This window comes from Solanum pennellii, chromosome 2 (assembly GCF_001406875.1).
Source record: "Solanum pennellii chromosome 2, SPENNV200".
NCBI lineage: Eukaryota > Viridiplantae > Streptophyta > Magnoliopsida > Solanales > Solanaceae > Solanum > Solanum pennellii.
Genome location: NC_028638.1, coordinates 43,300,400 through 43,320,412, shown reverse-complemented (window position 1 = coordinate 43,320,412; position 20,013 = coordinate 43,300,400). Strand labels below are relative to the sequence as shown.

General features: G+C 33.4%; 2 protein-coding genes across 3 annotated transcripts in view; both read left to right on the top strand.

The window, feature by feature from the left end:
- The first annotated feature begins 5,665 nt into the window (after positions 1-5,665).
- Positions 5,666-10,925, top strand: LOC107008974 (accelerated cell death 11). Of its 2 annotated transcripts, none has more exons than XM_015208204.2 (4): positions 5,666-6,019; positions 6,646-6,818; positions 9,522-9,667; positions 10,399-10,862. In XM_015208204.2, exons 1-4 carry the CDS (start codon positions 5,813-5,815, stop codon positions 10,503-10,505), a joined length of 633 nt encoding a protein of 210 aa, XP_015063690.1. In that variant the 5' UTR covers positions 5,666-5,812; the 3' UTR covers positions 10,506-10,862. The 2 variants fall into 2 exon arrangements, with proteins under 2 accessions (XP_015063690.1, XP_015063691.1); XM_015208205.2 differs by having other exon boundaries at positions 5,693-6,019; positions 10,402-10,925.
- A 1,768-nt stretch (positions 10,926-12,693) lies between these two features.
- Positions 12,694-20,013, top strand: part of LOC107008837 (30-kDa cleavage and polyadenylation specificity factor 30-like) — a 15,195-nt gene continuing 7,875 nt past the window's right edge. The window contains exons 1-2 of the mRNA XM_015208030.2: positions 12,694-13,220; positions 13,975-14,352. Of these exons, the coding sequence (XP_015063516.1) occupies positions 12,844-13,220; positions 13,975-14,352 (755 nt within the window). The 5' untranslated portion in view covers positions 12,694-12,843. The remainder of the gene's footprint in view (positions 13,221-13,974; positions 14,353-20,013) is intronic.

The window sequence follows — 20,013 nt, the reverse complement described above, 5'->3', positions numbered from 1 at the left end:
TCCTTTCAGTAAGACTGGAACAAAGAGAACGTCAACCACTCGAATTAGAAGTTATTAAGCAGTGGAAGGATTGCTTTTTCAACAAGCAACCAGTACAGAAAGTTTCTTTTTTATATAGGAATCCTACAAAGAGAAAGAAGTGCATATTAAGTCAAAGTGTATACATAGGTATTAATCCTAAGAGTAGTAAAAAACATGATTAAAGAAGGAAATAAAGGGGTGTAGATAAAGAGTTCAAGAAGAAAATAAATCAACGTAAAGTCAAGGAAGAAAACTGAAGACAAGTTCGAGTTAAACTAAGAGTTCTAAACGAAGTGGGAATCCTACGCGTGAGCTTCTAGGTTTCAAGAGAAAAAGGAAGCAGACACACAAGTGAGATTTCTAATTGAAATAAGTTTTGGATTCAAGTCCAAATCTATAAATAAGACGATAGTTTCGCTGGAGAAAATTGCGCACTTACATAGAGAGAAGATCAAAGCACGATTAAGAGTTTGAGAGGATTTTGAGATTCACTAGGGAGTGTTGTCAGTTTGTGAGGAAAAATTAAGAGCTTTGATTACAATCAAGTGTATGTGTAGGATTCGTCTAACAAGTTTGAAAAACTTGACAGACGGTAGAAGACTTAAACTTGGGTTTTTTTGTTTTGGATAGTTAGAAAGTAAAGTTTATAATTTCTTAGCTAGAAATTAAAGTTTATAATTTCTTAGGTTGCATAGGTTTGTAATCTTTTGTTGGGGCTCAGAGTTTTATGAAGTGAAGTTAAATCCTACAGAGGTGTAGATCGTGTTTTTTACCCTTTATAAGTTGGGATTTTCCGCAATAAAATATTGTGTCATTATTTTAATTGTTTTACAAAAAGTAACTGTTGTAATCTGCAAAGGAACAAATAGAATATACTTGTTCCTTGGCAAATTTAGGATCAGATTTCCAACAAGATTCTTGTAACTCAACATTTTCATCAATACAATTCTAGATTTCTCTAATCATAGACGTGAGAATTCTACAACACTCACGTATAATAAGGATTGTTAGAGAAAAAAGCAAGACTATAAATCGTTATTAAATTTCATATGAATTACGTGATCCTTGAAAATATTAGTTGATTAATCTTTTGAATCATCAATCATCACAATAGTGCTAACACAATTGAAAATCAACATATTGCTTCTTGACATCAATCTTCATTCTACCTTATTATTTTGTTAACTATTTCTAATTCAATATATTTTCTCCGTTTATTTTTATTTATCCAACATTTCATTTCGAAATGTCTAATAATACTTGTTTCAAGCTGAGAAATTCTTTTGGCACCTTTTCCATGTGCATACCTTTTATATAGACCACAAAAGTTCGAAGTCAGAAATGAAGAGTTCTTGAAACTTTATCATTAATTAACTTCTTAATTAATTTTATCAAAAGAGACATGTTTCAATCTCTTGTGCCAAAAACTAGATGGATTTTCATCGATAACAAACCATTTAGTACAACTTTTTTTTTTATCATTTCAAATTTTGCTTTGCAATAATAGTTGATTTATTTTGAAAAAAATTGAATGACAATTGTCTCAAATTCACTTTTAAATCATGAACTTTATTGACTTTTGACATAAGTCATTAAAAGATTTGAATAACAATTATCATAGTTATCGACTTTTAAGTCATGAACATTTTGTATCTCAATCAATAAGGTGGACAAAATATTATTTTTCAAATTTGACGCCAATGAGTTTAAAATTGGGCAAAGAGGATCTACTGTATAACACCTGACTTGTGTATGGTTCGTTGATTCATTTATTCACGTTTACTTGTTCATATTTAATTTAATATATTTTTTAAAAAGATAATTCGAAGTACTGAAATTTTGTTATGTGCAAAATGCAAAGAAATGCTAAACCACAAAGATCGTTTCATAACTTGACTGAGTGATATTATAATCACATGACAATAATTTTAACAGTTATACCAAAGTTTTCTTTTTTACTTTGCACACCTCTTAAGAAGAAATAAATAAAATGATAGGTTCATTATATCACTCATAATTTATAAATCAACTAAATATTAAAAAATGAATAATACTAACAATGATAAAGTGTCCTTGAATTTTAATAAATATTTTTCTTATATAAAATAAACAAATAAAAATAGACAAAACAATATTTATAAATTCATTGAATTTTGCATTATTCCAATTCACTCTATAAATGGTGACACGATTTATGTCCACGCATAAATATCAAAAATAAGAAAATATTTTCAATAAAAAGGAGATAGTGAATAGGAAATAACAAGAGGATAAGTTTGAAAAAAATGATAAATATTTGAAATTAGTTTTTTTTTTTTTTTAAAAAAAATACTTGAACATGAATTAATTAAAGAACCAATGTGATGAACAAACACTTATTGAAATATTTTTCAAATATTATTTTAATTTTCCAACGCAAAATTTATGGATAAATGGTCCCTTAAGGTCCTATTTGTCATAAATTTGAGAAAATAAATGAATATTTTTTTTCACGAGAAAAAGGAATTTCTAAAATTTATAGCTATTTTAATGATATATTTTTTTTTCATTTATGAGATATAAATTTTGTAGTATGAAACATGAATTTGGATCAGCAGGTGTTAATGCTATTTATTTGACCAACTTATCATACGGAACCAAATTTCTAATGTGATAGTACTACTCATAATGTCTATTGTCTAAGTTTCGTTTAAATAAATAGCTTTTAAGGTGTCTTAACTACAACAAGAGTAAGGGAAAATGCACGAGAGAAAATGCACAAGTATCTCCTCAATCTATGTACGAAATTTTAAAGACACACTTAAACTATACTAAGGTCCTATTACCCTCTGAATTTATTTTATAAGTGATTTTTTACCCCTTTTCGGCCTACGTGGCACTAAGTCAACCAGTGCTGGGCCCACAAGATAGTGTCACGTAGGCTGAAAAGGAGTAGAAAATTATTAATAAAATAAGTTCAGAGGGTAATAGAACCTTAGTATAGTATAAATGTGTCTCTGAGATTTCGGATATAGGTTGAGGTATGGCTGTTCAAAACCGAACCGAAACCGATAAAACAGTTATTGGTTTATATTATTGGGTTATTGGTTTAGTGGTTTTGATGACGGTTTTGATTTGTTTTGTTATCGGGTTATCGGTTCTTAACGGTTTAAAGTTTTTTCTTAACGGGTTAACCGATAACCCGATAGTAAATAAAATATTAATATTTATACCATTTTGTATATAAAGTCCTCGACTTAGAGTTTAATTTCCTATTTTTATTTTTGGTTGTCTCAAATACTTGATTATTCTACAATGTAAAAGTGTTTGTTTTTGAGCAAGATGTAACTTGTGAACTCAAGTGCATGGTTTATTTGGTTAGTCACCTTGTTTCTAAGTCATTTTCAATATTTTTTCTTTTGTACCAAATTTAACGGTTAAACCGATAACCGAACCGATATCGATCAAAAACCAATAAATCAATAATCGATAAACCAATATCTTAATGGTTCTATAACGGTTTAGCGTCTGTACAAACCGATAACCAATAAGCCAACCCGATAAACTTCAAAACCGAACCGAACCGGCCGATACACAGCCCTAATTTATTAAGGGGGTACTTCCACATTATCCATTCTAATAACAACATTATCCCTTCAATTTATTGAATTATGCAAATATATAAATTATATAAAACAATTCAAAAGTCTAAGATTCACCTAACTAAAGATATAGGACATAAAATAGTTAAGAGATGAGATAACATTCTACTAGGAGAAAATAAGATATTTATATAATACAATTCAAGAAAAAATTATAAATGTTTTGATAATTTTGCCTTTATTTAAATTTTAAGATATAATTTTCTTCACTTCTATTCTACTGAAATCTTTATAGTCATTGAGAATAATTACTACTATTAAAGATAAGAAATAAAATAAAATCACATCTTAAACTTAAAAAATAACAAATAATTTAAAATAACTATTTTTATAAATCACGATAAATTATAATTTTTTTTAAAGAAAAAGTAATACACCAGTTATGATAATTTTTTTTTCTTACAATGAGACAAAGTAGTAATGCATATTTTTGTTTGGTCTATTTGACAGGTGAGCTTCATGTCCCATATTCATAATTTCCTTGACATTCTCACCTAAATTTTATCCATTAATAATTCTTGGTAGAGTCCACATGATAATTTATTGTAAGAATTTTGTACTTACTTGGTGTAAATTGTGTTTAATTATTGGGGATATTTAAATTATTATTGTGGGTTAGCATATATCTCCACATGATTATTGGTCTTGCCTAATTATTGAGAATGAATGGAAGGTAAGAAAATGACAAGGTCAAAATTGGACATCATAATTAAAAGACTTCTTTATTGGTTGGTTAATTATTTGGTCTAGATATTTTTTAAGAAAAATACTTAAGATATAAATTAAATATTCTTTTGCGATGATCCTTTTGGTTCTCCTTCGGTATATTATTTTTTTTTTGAGAAATTTGAAGTAGTTAATAAAGGATAGATATGGGAAAATGTCAATAATTTTTTTTAACTTTTAATAATTCACTTATTTTTGAATTATGAAAAAAATTTCAAACAATTCATTTGATATGGATTAGAGAGATTCGCTAACGAGGAAATAAAACTTAGGGGAAAATACTTATAACTAATAAAAACACAAAAAACATTTTTTAACACACATATATATATATATGTTGAACACCTTTTGACTTCTTCATTTGTTTATATTTTATATTATAAATACTAGACTGGTAATTAATATCCAAATAATTATACAAATTTTAATTAAAGAAAAGTATTAATAACTAATAAAACACGGAAAAAAAAAGAATAATGGGTATGAATATTAAGAACTTCTTCTTTGAGTTAGAAAAAATAAATAATGGGGTATGAATATTCAGAACTTCTTCTTTGAGTTAGAAAATATATTTGGGATAATGCACGAGTATTCCCTCAGCCTATACTATACTAAAGTCCTATTAATCACTAAACTTATTTTATTAATTATTTTCTACAAAATCGAACAGGCTTATTAAAGGCAATTAATATCGCATTTTAAAACTGATTTCTAATTTATTTGAGGGTCAATATGACGAGTCCACATCTATAAAGCGATTTTCTTTACAAAAAGAGGTACTTCAAGCTAGTCGAATACAGAGCAATCTTGATTGCGTTAAGGCAATACTAGTCCAAGTCACACCAAAACTGTAACTCCAAGGATTTCCCTTGGCCGGAGTAAAAAATAATGAGTATTTCTTTGATTTCAACTCAATCACATGTCATAGTTTAATAGTAGGTAGATATTCTTTTAATATAATCATTCTACGTAATATGCACAATCTTTAAGCATTAGAGCATGATCTATTTTCACAAAAAATAAATAGAAATAATATTTTTCTTTATAAAATATAAATTCACGAATCAAAATTTATATTTTTTTAAATATTAAAATCACAACTTACAATTTTAAATCCTGCAAACAATTTAAAATTGAAATTCATAAACAAATGTTCATTTCAAATTTAAGAATCAAAATTACCAAATTACTCCAGAAGTGAAGAATTTTTTTTTAAAAAAAATACATTTTCATTTTAAAAGATATATAACCTTAATAAACTACATTTAAAAAATATTTTCAGTTATACAAAAAATCAAAATCATTGAGTGCAGTCGAAGAGAGGGGGATTCCAAAATTAGATTTGTTCACGCAATATACCAGGCCCGGACCGGACCGGCATTACCACGAAAAAGAAATTCCGGCGACATCACGGTGCTGATTCAATGGCGAATCACGTAGCTGAGGAAAAGCCTCTTAGGAAAATGGCGGAAGCTTTCAAAGACCTAGCCAACACTTTAAATTCTCAAACCCTAGATGAAGCTGCTAAGATGGAAGTAGCTCCTTTCTCTCACGCTTGTACTTTGGTCTCTCCTCTATTCCGTTGCCTCGGTATCGCCTTCAAGTTTGCTGAGCTCGATTACGTTGCTAAGGTTATCATCCTCGATTAACAATCCAATTCGATTTTTGATTGAGGATTACTTTTTGTTCTAATTAATGAATTTTGGAGTTGTGATCACATTGATTATGCATGAATTGTATGGAAGCTGGTAAATATTACTTCTACTGTTACTCTATTTGTAGCATAATGTTTTTCATTTTACACTTTTTCGAAGATTTAAGAGAAACTCTTTTGATAGTACATTTTGTGTTGTTTTTCAGTGGTCATATTTGATTTTTTGAATCAAGTTATGTGGGAGTTATCAACAAGAAATTGATCAAATTTATTTTTGAAGTGGAGAGGGCAGATATTATTGGGAGGACTAATGGCTTGTAGGGATCATATTAAGTGTATTAGTTTGATCACTTGGCTCATATTTTTTGTATCCATACAGCAGTATATTAATCCTTTTACTTGTGATGCTTTTCCAACTGTGGATTTAGCTTACAGCAAAAAGCTTTGCCCTTTGGCTTCCACTGATAGTAGGTTTTCCTTTAATCATGCACGCTTTTGGTAGCATATATTGCATACGAATATATGTGTTTAGGTAGGTATATGCAATTTTCAGGAAAAATATGGTTGATTGAATAACTAAACAATTGTTAATGGTGACCACAGGTGAATGATCTAGCAGAGGTATCAAAGTCTATTACAACATTGCACACAATGATGGATCAAGATATTCAAGCAAACTGTGTGAGAAAGGCAGGTAGTCATACAAGGAACTTGTTAAGAGTTAAGCGTGGGCTGGATATGGTTAAGGTGTTGTTCGAGGAGATTATAGCCTCAGAGTATGCTTTTTATCTGTTCCCTCTATTATTAACATTTCTGTTTTACTATTTTGAAATGTAGAACTCTGAAATCATTTAGATGCACGATTTCATCTTTACCAGTATATAAAAGCGAAAAAGGTAAAAAACTCCATGGGGTTTGAGGCGAAAAGCGAGAAGTGAACTATACGTTTCTTTGAAGTGAAGCGTACAAATTATAGTAAGTTCAAAATGATAAAGTGAGATAAACATGTATGAATTTAGTCTTAAATTATCAAATTACGAGTAAATAAACTAGTTTTTGCATCCAATTTACAATGATGCTAATAGAGATCAAACTTCTCAAAAGAGAGATTCACATAATCAACTGCTCCTCCTTAGGATCATGTTGCACATCATTGTTTGAAGTTTATATTTGTGTGAAGCTCGATAGTCCTCTTGCATTGCTTCATTGCTTTAAGCGATTGGTTTTACTAACACTGACCCTATCACTCATGTAATGGATTTGATCATTCAGTTGCAAGTTCCTCCAACTTAAGTGTTTCTATCTTTTTTGTCGACATCACTGCTTGATGTTCTAAGCTTTATCCTCTACTTCAGGCTTACAGACTCATGGAAGTCTAAGTTAACCAGCATTTCAGTAAAGAGTACCAATAGCATGAAAGCTCTAGATCTGTTGTAACAGAGTGAAGGAAAAGCTACAACTTTTGACGGTTCTTTTTTCTCTTGTTGATAAGGAGCTATAACTTTTGATGTTTATTTTATGAAAAGAAAGAAGGACCCAAAAATGAGTAGATTGGAAATAGTATTTCATTGTGAGGAACTCCAGAACTTCCAATGTTGGCTAATTAAAAAAGGAATTAACATTTTTGGCTGTTTCATTTATTTGCAAAGTAGTATAGACCTATAAACATAAGCTTTGAAACTAGGAGTAGAAAAGAGCAATAGAACAAGAGATTGTGGTGTCATATATAAGATTGTTTCTTTTTGTCCATAGCCTAAACTATAAAATAAAGGAAAATAATATTATTAATAACAAAGAAAAAGATATGCCGTAACAATGGGGTTTTCCAGCATCACTAACATATTCCTTGACAGAGTTGTTGGGTAAAGACTGAAGAGGGAGGAACAGAGGGTTCGACAAGCTTCTCGCTGGCGAGCTGTCGGAGTTAACCCAAAGGTAGTGTTAGAATCCCACACTAGAAAGGAAAGCTGAAGGTCTTGAACTACAAGAGTAAGACTTGAAACCAGCATGTGCAATGCCTTTTTGGGCTTAGCAATGAGTATATTGTGTTACTGGGCTGTTACTGTATGGGTTCCTGGACGTTGGCTTTCTTTTATATTACTAATTAAAAGTAATCTTTGCTCATTGGATGATGAGTTGGAAGGAGTGAAATCAGAAGATATTTTGTCCTATATGTGTCTACATGAGAAAACTTTATATGTTTGGCCCTTAAGATATTGAATTAAAAAGAAAAGTTTGGGTATTACAATTTACAAAATACCAAATAAAGTGCCTTCTTTATGTCCAGATGATTGGTATCTCTAGTACATATTGAGGACGGAAATTGGAGAGTCGACAGATCTGGTTATGTGTTCCACAAGAGTTTAGGCATGCTCCAATTCATGTTCATGGGCATTTCCTTATTTGATATTTTTGTGTGTTCAAGACCAAAATGTGACAAAGATTCTGTATTCCATTCTGTATGAAATATCTTAATTATGATATCTCTCTCTACTTGAAATTGTTTGGTCATGTATCGTTATGCTCAACGGACATAATGGGTAAAGTCGTTGTAGTTATTAATAGAGGTGTTAATAGAAAACAAGGGAACATTTGATTGGATCGTGGAAGCTGGAAGGTGTATTAAATTTGACAGCTTTTATACATCAGTGTGCCAGAAGGCAAGGGGTCATAGACTTTGGTGCTATGGTGTACATGGAAAATCTGGTTGTTTGACCAGTTTGCTAGCTTGTTAGTGTAATGGTTCTAGAAGCATGAGGGCCTTTGGAGATCACACTGGAAATAGTAGACCAAAGGAATAATACCTAGTTTTCCTGCCAAGGAAGCAATAATATGTTGTTTCAATGGAGGAAGGAGATGAATAAGACTAGAGAGATGGGTTTGGGGATTTAATTTGGTAGTGGGTCGGGTTCAGATTCAAAAAAATCGGGTCATTTTAATTGAAATAGAGCAATTTTAGTTGATTTGGGGCTTTCCATCCAATTAAGGGGTACAAATGATAAGTTTGTAGACGGCGAGGGTAAGCATAACTTCATTTTAAAGCGTAGTCAACTAATAAACTAAAGTTGAAGGGGGTAGTTTTAATCCTTTTTCCTTAATTTTAAGGTGCGTGGAAGTCGCATAATCTTATGGAGTTCTATTATTATCTGCAAGTCAATTGTTGTTTGACACGGTGGTGATATTCACATGAACCTGTCCTTCTGGTGGCTGGATTGGCAATAGATGGATATGAGTTATGACTCAACCACTTCGCTTGCTTGTTCATTCTTTTTAGGTGTGTGAAAGTAGGAAAATATCTTGAAATGTTGTTGTAGTACTATGAGATTTGTAGTATTTGTATGTTATCAGTTACTTTTTTTTTGGATAAAGTGTTTGCTATCAGTTACTAACTAGTCTTATCAGACCTCTTCTAGCGGGTAGTTTGTTTTTAGTTTTAATATTTATATTTGATGTTCAAATTTGGTTGCTGTCTTTGGCAGGGGGAATTCCTTGAAAGATCCAGCATCAAAAGCATATACACAAGTGTTTGCTCCATACCATGGATGGGCCATTAGGAAAGCTGTGTCTGCAGGACTGTATGCCCTTCCCACCCGGCAACAGCTGATGATCAAGCTTAATGAAGATGGTGAGTGTGCAGTTCAGCTTCTTTACTATACCTCTGACTCAACTAACAACTCACCTAGTAACTTTTTGAGTCTAATCCATCATTCTGATACATTATTTTTTTATTCTCAAGTGAACTTGGTTTGGCTTTATCCAATCTGTTGAGTAATTTGTTAAAATTCTTAATGACGCAATTTGAATTGGGTTAAAAATGAATTATGAACTCAAATTCTAGGACATTGTAATCCTGATTGTAGTAGCTTCCTCCTATATACAATGACACGAAACACAGTATCAGTTTTTTTAGTTTGCCTCTCTTATCACACACTTGGGAAGGACTTCATGACACAACTCTGAAATTTTATATCCTACTTGTTTCTTTACTTATTTGATTTTAGCTTCCAAGTTGTTGGGTAAGGGGGGTCAGAACTGAATTTGCACTTCGTTTTGTCCAGGGAATAAATTGTGCGTTTTATAGTGACTAATTTACCTGTATGCTGACAAGCTCTTCTTAATAGTTGTTCATCTCATTCTATCTCAGCCTAGATGATAGTTGCCTTTTTATTGGCCAGAATATCCAACGCCAGAGGCATTTTCATAGTTCATGACCCATCCTTGTCCAAGGCTTAGATCATATTTAATGCCTTGTAGTCCATGTGCTAAGATCTGGGATACTAGGTCCGCCCACCTGTTCCACTAGTTTTTTTTTTTCATTTTTCTGATGAGTTTGTTGTTTCTCTCTGTTAATTTCAGAAGACTCCGCAAGAACGCAGATGCAAAATTATGTCGCCTCGTGTGATACTGTCATTTTGTACATTGACAAACTCTTCACCTCAAGAGATTTGGGTACTGATTGGTGACCATGAAGAACTGGATGTCATAATGCCCATTCATTGATGTGATTCGCCCCTAATCACTAGTTATTATATGTATAATCATTTGACGCAGTGGTCCAAATATTTGATTGTAACTAACTTATCTTAACTAGCAGGGAAATTAAAAAATGCCCTAGAACAGAAAAGTATCTATCTGCACTTGGGGCGACGTTGAGCTCATTAGTTAAAAAAAAATAAAAAATATACCACTTCAGCTTGACTCGAGTGTTTTAATGTACTGAGTATGGAAAGTGACAGTTACTTACCAATACTCTTTGCCATGTAATAAGGCCAGGTTCTCAAGTTCATCTCCATCTGAGCTTGAAGTTATGTTTAAACTTATATGTTGGTGTTTTGAAGGAAGTTTTGAATCCTAAAAGAATAATGTAGTATAATATTTGATTATTAGTTGGAGAAAATATTATTATAAATCTAAAGTCAAGGTGGTTCTTTGATACACAAGGAAGCTCATGTTCCTTATTTGAAAAATACTTTAAATACTTGAATTGCTAAATAATTATTTCTTTCAATAAAGCTACTCAAAGTAAATTAAACTTGTTACTAGACACTATTTATTGTGACTCTTACCACTTTTCTCTTTTTTTAAAAAATGCAATCAATTATTTTAATGACATTTTTCATTAAAAGATAAATGAAGGAAGTTGAGAATTGTGAATATGGTCCATAAGGTTTTAGACTCAAATTTCTACTAAGACAGAAACACTCGCAAAAACTAACTATATACTAGAGTTCATAGAGAAAATTCAATAACATTTTCTTCAATCAAATTGTGTAAAGTCTAAATTAAAAATATTGGAAGTATTAAGTAATTTGAAAACAATAAAGTAACACACTAAAGTATAGTCTTTTCTTCTTCTCAATCTCTTCTTAAGAGAAGCATTAAAAACATTTCTAAAACTTTGTGCGAAATATTAATTTTATCACCAAATCAACAATAATTTTAAAAATACTCCTAACTTGACTTATCAAACTTAAGTACATTTCGACACCTCAAAATTTTCGTCAAGTTTAGAGTTGTTTTCAACATTACTCTCGACTTTTTATGAAGACCTCATGTTCCTATATGAATTTTTAGACTATTTGCTATGTCATGTGGTAAATCGGGAGATTATCTGATTTTAGTTAGGGCCTGTTTGGAAAGACGTCCTGGTAGTGTAATTACACTGTCTATCCTGTTTGATTGGGCAAGTAATTACTTGGTCAGCAGGTAATTGGTGTAATTGGCAGAGGGTGATTACACTCTACAATTCACACACAGAGGATGTGAATTGTTGGTGTAATTAACAACTGATTACTTTTTTTTTATTTATATTTTTATTATTCAATTTTTTTAAAAAAGTTTACTTTTTATTTTATATTATTATATATATATATTTTTTTGTTCTCAACCTTACTTTTCGTGATTCTATGCAATTTTTTCGTATTATATATTTCTTTCTGCCACGCTTATTTTCTCATTAGTATAATTTTATTAGTATTCAAATTTTTTAATTAAAGTAGAATTTTTTGTTAAGTAATGTTATAGACTTACGTTTTTCTTAAGAAAAAAATAAAAACAAATCATATTTATGCACGCTATGTTTGAAATTTGCTATAAGAGCATCATGTTAATTTTTTTTATAACTTATGTTATATTTTCAATTTCATTTGTTTTAGTAATATTAAATTCACATTACACATTATATTTTAATTAAACTTGATAGAATCTTTTTATCAAATATTTAATAATTTATGACATTTGTTTATATATTAAACTTTTTATCAAACATGCATAAACTTTATACTTTTAGTTTTTAAGATCAATCCATTTGAAATATATTAATTTAAAAAAATAGAAATCAATTATTTTTTCATAATCTAAGTTAAAGAATATATATTTATTAATTAATATATTTTCAGAAAATAATATATATCTTGAATATTTAATTTAATGTCATTTATAAAACTTTTTATTTTCTCTAATATAAATTTTTAAATAATTAATTTTTATTTTTAAAATTTAAATATAATTTTGCGATTGCGATAATTACATTGTCACATTCAAATAGACGCTTGTAATTATCAAAAAGTGTAATTATTATCTAAGTAAATTCACCAATTTTAATTATTAGGTGGCTATACAAATGCATAATTGTAACTTCTTTAAGAAAAAAACAAAAAAAACAATAGCAATTTCCCTCTCTGCTAAACAACCAAAAGCCCTGCCCCTGGGTTAGGACTTGAAAAACCTTGGTGGCTCCATAAACCCCAAATTCAACCAGAAATCAAGATTGATTGACTAACAGAGAAGAATCTTCTCAAAATGGATGACGGAGAAGGAGGACTAAACTTTGATTTTGAAGGTGGCTTAGATACAGGGCCAACACACCCAACTGCATCTGTACCAGTAATACAATCGGCCGGTCCCGCCCCAAATGCTCCTGTTGCCTTAGTTCCTCCAGGCGGCGGTGCGGGGCAAGGAGGTGATGGTTCATTTGTTGGTAATCGTAGAAGTTTCAGGCAGACTGTTTGTAGGCATTGGCTACGGTCGTTGTGTATGAAGGGTGATGCTTGTGGTTTCCTTCACCAGTATGATAAGTCCCGGATGCCCGTTTGCAGGTTCTTTAGACTCTATGGAGAGTGCCGTGAACAAGATTGTGTTTATAAGCACACCAATGAGGATATTAAAGAATGTAACATGTGAGATTCTCTCAGTGATCTGATTTCTTCTTTGCAATGGTTTTAATTCATGCTGTTTTACTTGTGTGTCCGTGTTTGTGTCTTGTGTTGAGGGGGAGTGTAATGTAAATGGGAAACCACAGATGGATTCGAACTCTTACTTAGATACTCTGATGAGCTAATTTTGGACTTATGTGTTTGGTGTCAGCAGTCAGCACCTCTGCTTGAATTTGGTTACATCTAAACCAAAATTGCTAGATTTTAGGTTCGTAAGTATTAGGTTCGTAGATTTGATGCATTTTGAGTTGATTAGTTGCAATGAATTGGATCTACTCTATCTGTTTGATATTTCTTGACATGTATTTTTACTTATACCAGTTCCGTTTGAACTTTTTAGTTGTACGCTGCATGAGCTTTTACTTACTGAGAATTGAGCAGAAGAAAAGCGCAAGAATATAGTAAGAAAATGGATGTTTAATGTTTTTTTTCATGATCCTCACCTGATGTTTAGTTATGCTGATTTGCTTTTGTTGGGCATTGGTCATTCTATGACAGTATCATCATTAATTACGGTGTAGGTGCTTTTGATCTTAATGATAATGACTGTTTAGAGTTGCATGATACCTGGTGGGAGGTAGTATGTACCCTGTGGAAAAGTTGAGGTTTTCAGTAGTTGGCCCGTACAGCCCTGTCATAAAAAAGATCAAGAGTGTTGATTTGCTTTCTCTAAAGAAAAGTAATCACCTGTTTTTTGATGTAATTTCTGAAATGGCAGGTATAAATTAGGATTTTGTCCGAATGGTCCTGATTGCCGATATAGACATGCAAAGATGCCTGGACCTCCACCTCCAGTGGTAGAAGTTCTTCAGAAAATTCAGAATTTGACATCCCATGGTTACTCGAACAGGTTTTTTCAAAATCGGAATACAAATTATTCAACTCAGGCAGACAAATCTCAAATTCCGCAAGTACCTAATGTAATGAATCAAGCAGTGAAATCTACAGCAACAGAACCACCCATTGGCCAACCGCACCAGCCGCATCAACAACAAGTTCAACAGCCTCAACATCAGGGGGCCCCAACTCAAACACAAACCCTTCCCGGCACCCAGCAAAATCAGGCTGCAATACCCCTTCCTCAAGGACCATCTAGGTGTGTTCAGAGTTTCAAGGTCTTTACTTAGGTCATGTAGTCAGCCTGTCTACTTAAATAGGTGAATAATTTGGAGTCTTCCATGTCAGCTGTAAATTGTTTATCCAGAGCCTTGTTAGAATCATAAATGGTTCCACCTATTCTGTATTGTTGTTTATCAACTCCCTTTGTTCTATTCTTCATTCTGCTGCATGCCTGAGGACTGATACGAAGTATTGTGAACTCATTTTATGAGAGTTCTGCTATAAATGATATATATATTGTTGGCTGGTAATTTACAGCCCTGATGAACCCTACTATGTCGGTGAAATTTTATAAACCATCCTCCCTCAAAAAAATGACAGGAAAAATGGACTATAGGTTATGTGTTTGTGTACTTATTTCCTTTTCTGCTTAAGTTGGTCCATTAATTTGTGTAGCTACAGGAATTCTCGGACCTAATTGTGATAAGGAGAGTTTCTTTTCTTCTTTCTATTGCTTGCAAAGCCAATTGATGGTCATAGTACCATTGGGCGTTGATTCTTCTTCACAACCTTTCATCCCCACTGTCTAGTCTCATAGTCGGAAGCTAATTCAAAGTCATTATTTAGCTGTTGTAACTTTGTCAGAGTGATCCAAAAGATAACTCTTAACATAAAAATCTTGTCAAAGCTATCAAAATCCCAAAATTAGGTACAGACTAAAGGACATTGGATCATTCTTCTGGGTGGTTCAGGTGATGCACCAACTATACTTTCCTCCAAACTTGTGATGAGACTTAGTGAAGAATTGTATACTTTGTTTTTAACTTTTAAGAGCATGTGCACAGAAATATTTCTCTCTTTTAGTTATAACTACTAATTATACAATTAGTGAAAATTGGCTGTAGAGCCCTTTAGATACTCCAGAGAGTTGGGACCATCTTAGACCCAGTGAACTCCTAGAACTGTCACTACAATGATGTACTCATCCAGAATGTTCTTTTTTTTTTGAAACTGGTAACTTTGTATTCCTTAGCATAAGGGCTATACCAACCACCTCCAAAAGTGTTAGTTACATATAAACAACTAAAAAAAGAAAACAGGAATGCTTATATAACTCCCATGAAATCCGCTAGGTGAATTTCTTCTTCTATGTTTATTGCTTTACACGAAAACCTAAATTGGTAATTACTTCCCACTTAATCTTCTCTATAGCGCATTCTTTAACCCTACAAAAATTCTTTAATTTCTCTCCTTCCATATGTTCCACCAAATTCAAGTTGGTACTGTTCTCCCTCACTTCCTTGGCTCTTATTACCTCCCCTTCTGGCCCAACAACTTAATAGGTCTATTGTATGTTTTAGCATAATCCAATTTAGGCTAGCTAAATTGGTGAATATAGCCCATACTTGTGTTGTTACTTTGCAATGGAGGAACATGTGATTGTTGGTTTCTAGAGACGCTTTACAAAGATAACATCTTGAGGCAATAATTCTTCCCCTCTTTTGAAATTTATCATGTGTGAGGCAAGCTCTCCTGGTTACCAACCAAGTGAAGCACTTCACCTTAGAGGCTACACTCTTCCAAATAGCACTCCATTGCCCTAATTTCTTCCCTGCAATTGTGGCTAGATCCCTTTTATACATTCTATTTGTTAAATTAGGACTTAGGCTTAACTCACACCCCAAAAGCTAGCTCAAAGGCAGGAGGATTGCCCAAGCCTTATAAGGAGTTGACCCATCTCATTAACCACTGATGTGAGACTTTTGTCATTCTTTAACACCCCACCTCATGCCCACTGCTCAACATCTAGTGCTTGGGCAATTTTTGATTTTGGGGCCGTGACATTGGGTGAGATAGACCCTGCTCTGATACCATGTTAAATTAGGTTTTAGGCCTAACTCACACCCCAAAAGCTAGCTCAAAAGGAGGAGGATTGCCCAAACTTTATAAGGAGTCGACCCATCTCATTAACCACCGATGTGAGATTTTTTAATACCCCACCTCACGCCAGTGCTTGGCATCTAGTGCATGGACAATTTTTGATTTTGGGGGCCGCTTCGTCGGGTGAGACGGACCCCGCTATGATACCATGTTAAATTAGGTCTTAGGCCCTAACTCACACCCCAAAAAGCTAGCTCAAAGAGCGGAGGATTGCCCAAACCTTATAAGGAGTCCACCCATTTCATTAACCACCGATGTGAGACTTTTGTCATTCTTTAACACTATTCACGTAGAATTGATCATCAATATGATGCCTCCATAACAATTTATCTGTTTTAGGATTTGTGGCAAGAAAGTCTCCAATCAAAGCTAGCATATCCGATACCCACTCTATTTCCCATTCATTATTAAATCTTCTAAAAAGCAAATTCATCCTTGTGGAGACCAAACCTCTTGTATTTTGCTATTAGGATTCTGGCAAATAGAAAACAACCCAGGAATAAATTTTCGAAGGACCTTTGATCAATCCAGTCTTCCTTTCTAAACAAAGTAACCTTTATCCTTACATTGTCTATGAAAGCCAACCGCAGGTTTCTTGTGGTCCCCCATACTCCACACCATATGTTTTCGGCACTTCTGGATGTCATTGACCTTCCTAACCTTACTTGTGTTGAATGACTTCTTTCTATAGAGCTTGGATCTTCCAAGTTGTATCTCCAGAACCATTTGGTAAGTAAGCTATTGTTGTGTAGTTTTAGGCTTCTTACTCCCAAACCCCCATATATCTTGCTCTAGTTAACTTGCCATCCATATCACCAAGTTGAAGCTCTTCTTAATCATGTTACCTTGCCAATGGAAATTTCTCCTCAAGGAGTGTATGGCTTTGACTACCTTGTTGGGAATGGGAAAAATGACAGCACATATGTTGGCAAAGAGTCTAAAATAGAGTTGATTGAAGTGACTCTTTCCCTAAGGATAGATATTGGGATTTCTAATGTGCCTCTAGTCTCTAGTCTTTTTTCTGATTTTCCTAGTCTACCATCTAGGTGAAAATTGCTTTACGTTTAGCACCCAGTGGCAAATCTAGATAAACTGTAGGCAACCTCTCTATCTTGCACTTCAATCTATTACCAAAGCTTGAATATGTTGGACCTCTTTAATAGGAAAGATGCTACTTTTTCTCTAATTCATCTTTAGTCTAGAGCATGCCTCAATAATTACTAGAATAATTTTTGTGACAAAGTTGTGCTTGCTCTGCTTCACGAAAAATTATTGTGTCATCAACATACAATAAATGAGTCATTTCCACTACCTTATTAGCCTTGTTTTTGATTCTGAAACCCCTAATCCAGTTGTTTAGAGAAGCTCTCCTCATCAGACTGTCCAACCCTTAGCAATGATAAACAAGAAAGGGGACAAAGTCAGTCCTCTTTCAGCAGGAAAAAAAACCAGCGGGTTCTCCATTTACCAAAATGGAGAACCTGGTGGTTTTAATTCAGAACTCAATCCACTTGAGCCATGTAGGGCCAAAACCCATTTGTCTAAGAGTGTTGATCAGGAAGTCCCAATTAAGATGGTCATAGGCTTTTTCGATATCCAGTTTGCCCATTACCCTTGACACATCTCCTCTAATCCTAGTATCATGCATTCACTAGCAATTAGAGCAGCATCCTTTATTTGTCTCCTTTAATGAAAGCTATTTAATTTTTATTGACTAGCTTGTCTATCACCTTCTCCAGCATTTCTGCCATTGGCAATTATTTTATAAACCCAGTAATGAGACTGATTGGTCTGAAGTCTCTTGAATCATTTGCCCCCACTTTTTTGGGAATTAGAGCCATAAAGGTGGCATTGAAACTCTTCTCAAAACTTTGGTGCAGTGAAAGTTTTGGGAGGTTTGCATCAGATCCTCCTTTATAGTTTCCCAGAATCCCTGAAAAAAGGCCATGGTTTAACCACAAGTCCAGGTGCTTTTTATCACAAGCATACAATGTTATCCTTTTTGTCACCTCATCCTCACTGAATCTCTAGATAACTAGCTCTGCTCCTCCACTGTTATTCTCAGTATATTAAGAATATTTAGTGAGGGTCTCCATTTTTCTACCTTCTTATACAGATTGTGGTAAAAATCCGCAATAGAGCTGTTGATTTCCATTGGCTCAGAAGAGAACTCTCCATTAATCATTAATGACTCAATGGTGTTGATTCTTTTGTGAGGTGTAGCCATTCTGTGGAAGTACTTCGAATTTTTATCGCCATTCTTGATCCACTGAATTCTGGACCCCAAAAAATTCCTTCATTTTTGTCCACCTCCTCATATTCCATGGCCAATGTACCTTTAGTATCTGGTCATCATCAGCAAGAGATCTAGACTCTTGAGTAACTTCCATGTTCCCTTTCTGACTCAAAATTTGCTCCTTCCTTGCCTTCCGATTCCCCCTATTCTCTCTGCTCCATTCCTTGAGTTCTGTTTAAGCAACCTCAACTTAGTAACTAGTTTGTAATCTGGTCTTGTTGACACTTCAAAGGAGCTCCACCAATATGAACTTTACTTTTGAAACCCTCTTCCTTAAGCTACCACTTTTGGAACTTGAAAGAAGATCTCTTGAAGACCTTATTCCTACATGTCAAGGCAATGGGGTTATTGTCAGACCCCAAGCTACGCAGGGTACATTGCCTAATTTGAAGGAACATTTCATCCCATGGGAATGAGTACAAAAATCTGTCAATCCTAGAGGCATTCCTTTGGTTTGCCCCTCCTCTCCAAGTGTATGATCCTCACAATAAGAGGGGGGGGGGAGGGGGGTCAATCAGCTCCAATTCGTTGATACAGCTGGACAGATCGGTCATGGCTCCACGCCTGACACAATTTGTTTTCTCGGAGGGAAACCTAGTTGTGTTGAACTCCTCAATACTACCCACACAGACTCCTCTTAACTCTTGATTCTTCCCATAACTCCATCCTTTCATTTCTATCATAAGCTGCATAGACTGGTGTGAGAAACCAAGTAGTTCTTGATTAACTCCAGTAGTTTACAAGTAATTGATTGGTTCCCATATTCCACCTTCTCCCCTTTCCATGATCTTTTGTTCCACATAACTAAAATTCCACTTTGCTGCCAATCGCTTCCAGCCATATTCCCCATTAGTTGTTGTATATAATCCCCCACTGCCCCATTTAGGTTTGTTTCCATCAAAACTATAATATCTACCTCTCCTGTTGTATTATGCTTTTGACCAAATTTCTTTTGTTCTCCATGTTTAAACCCCTTGACCATTATCAAGTATGTGTTGCACAATGTTCCAGTGATTCACTTGTCATTTGACAAATTAAACAAATGCTCTGTTATTCAATTTTTAGAAACATAAAAGTTCAGTCTTGATCAGGAAGTAAAAGGAGCAGTTGATCTTGTCACATGTGCTGAATGCCCTTTTATCTTTTATAGGTTTCTGGATTTTCCACCCCCAACAAGATGAAGAGAAGGAAAAATTAAACAAAGTGATAAAAAATATTTGAAAGCTTAGAAAAGGGTCATTACTAACTTGATGTCTCCTACTTTTTTCGTGTCATAAATTATCAAATGATTGTTAGTATTATTATTCCTGGATACTCCAGTATCTTTGTTTAATACACCGGATAAATTCTTCTCGTCTTTATATAACTTTTGTCTTTTCTGTGTCTTTTCTGTGTCATATTTAGTTTTTTGAGCAAATGAAAACGCAAAAATTGCTGTGAAATTTTTAAACCCCCCCCCCC

Coding starts and splice junctions, on each gene's coding strand:
- LOC107008974 (XM_015208204.2), top strand. CDS start 5,813: ATGGCGAATCACGTAGCTGAGGAAAAGCCTCTTAGGAAAATGGCGGAA. Junction 6,020..6,645: donor AGCTCGATTACGTTGCTAAG/GTTATCATCCTC, acceptor TGGTGACCACAG/GTGAATGATCTAGCAGAGGT. Junction 9,668..10,398: donor GATCAAGCTTAATGAAGATG/GTGAGTGTGCAG, acceptor TGTTAATTTCAG/AAGACTCCGCAAGAACGCAG.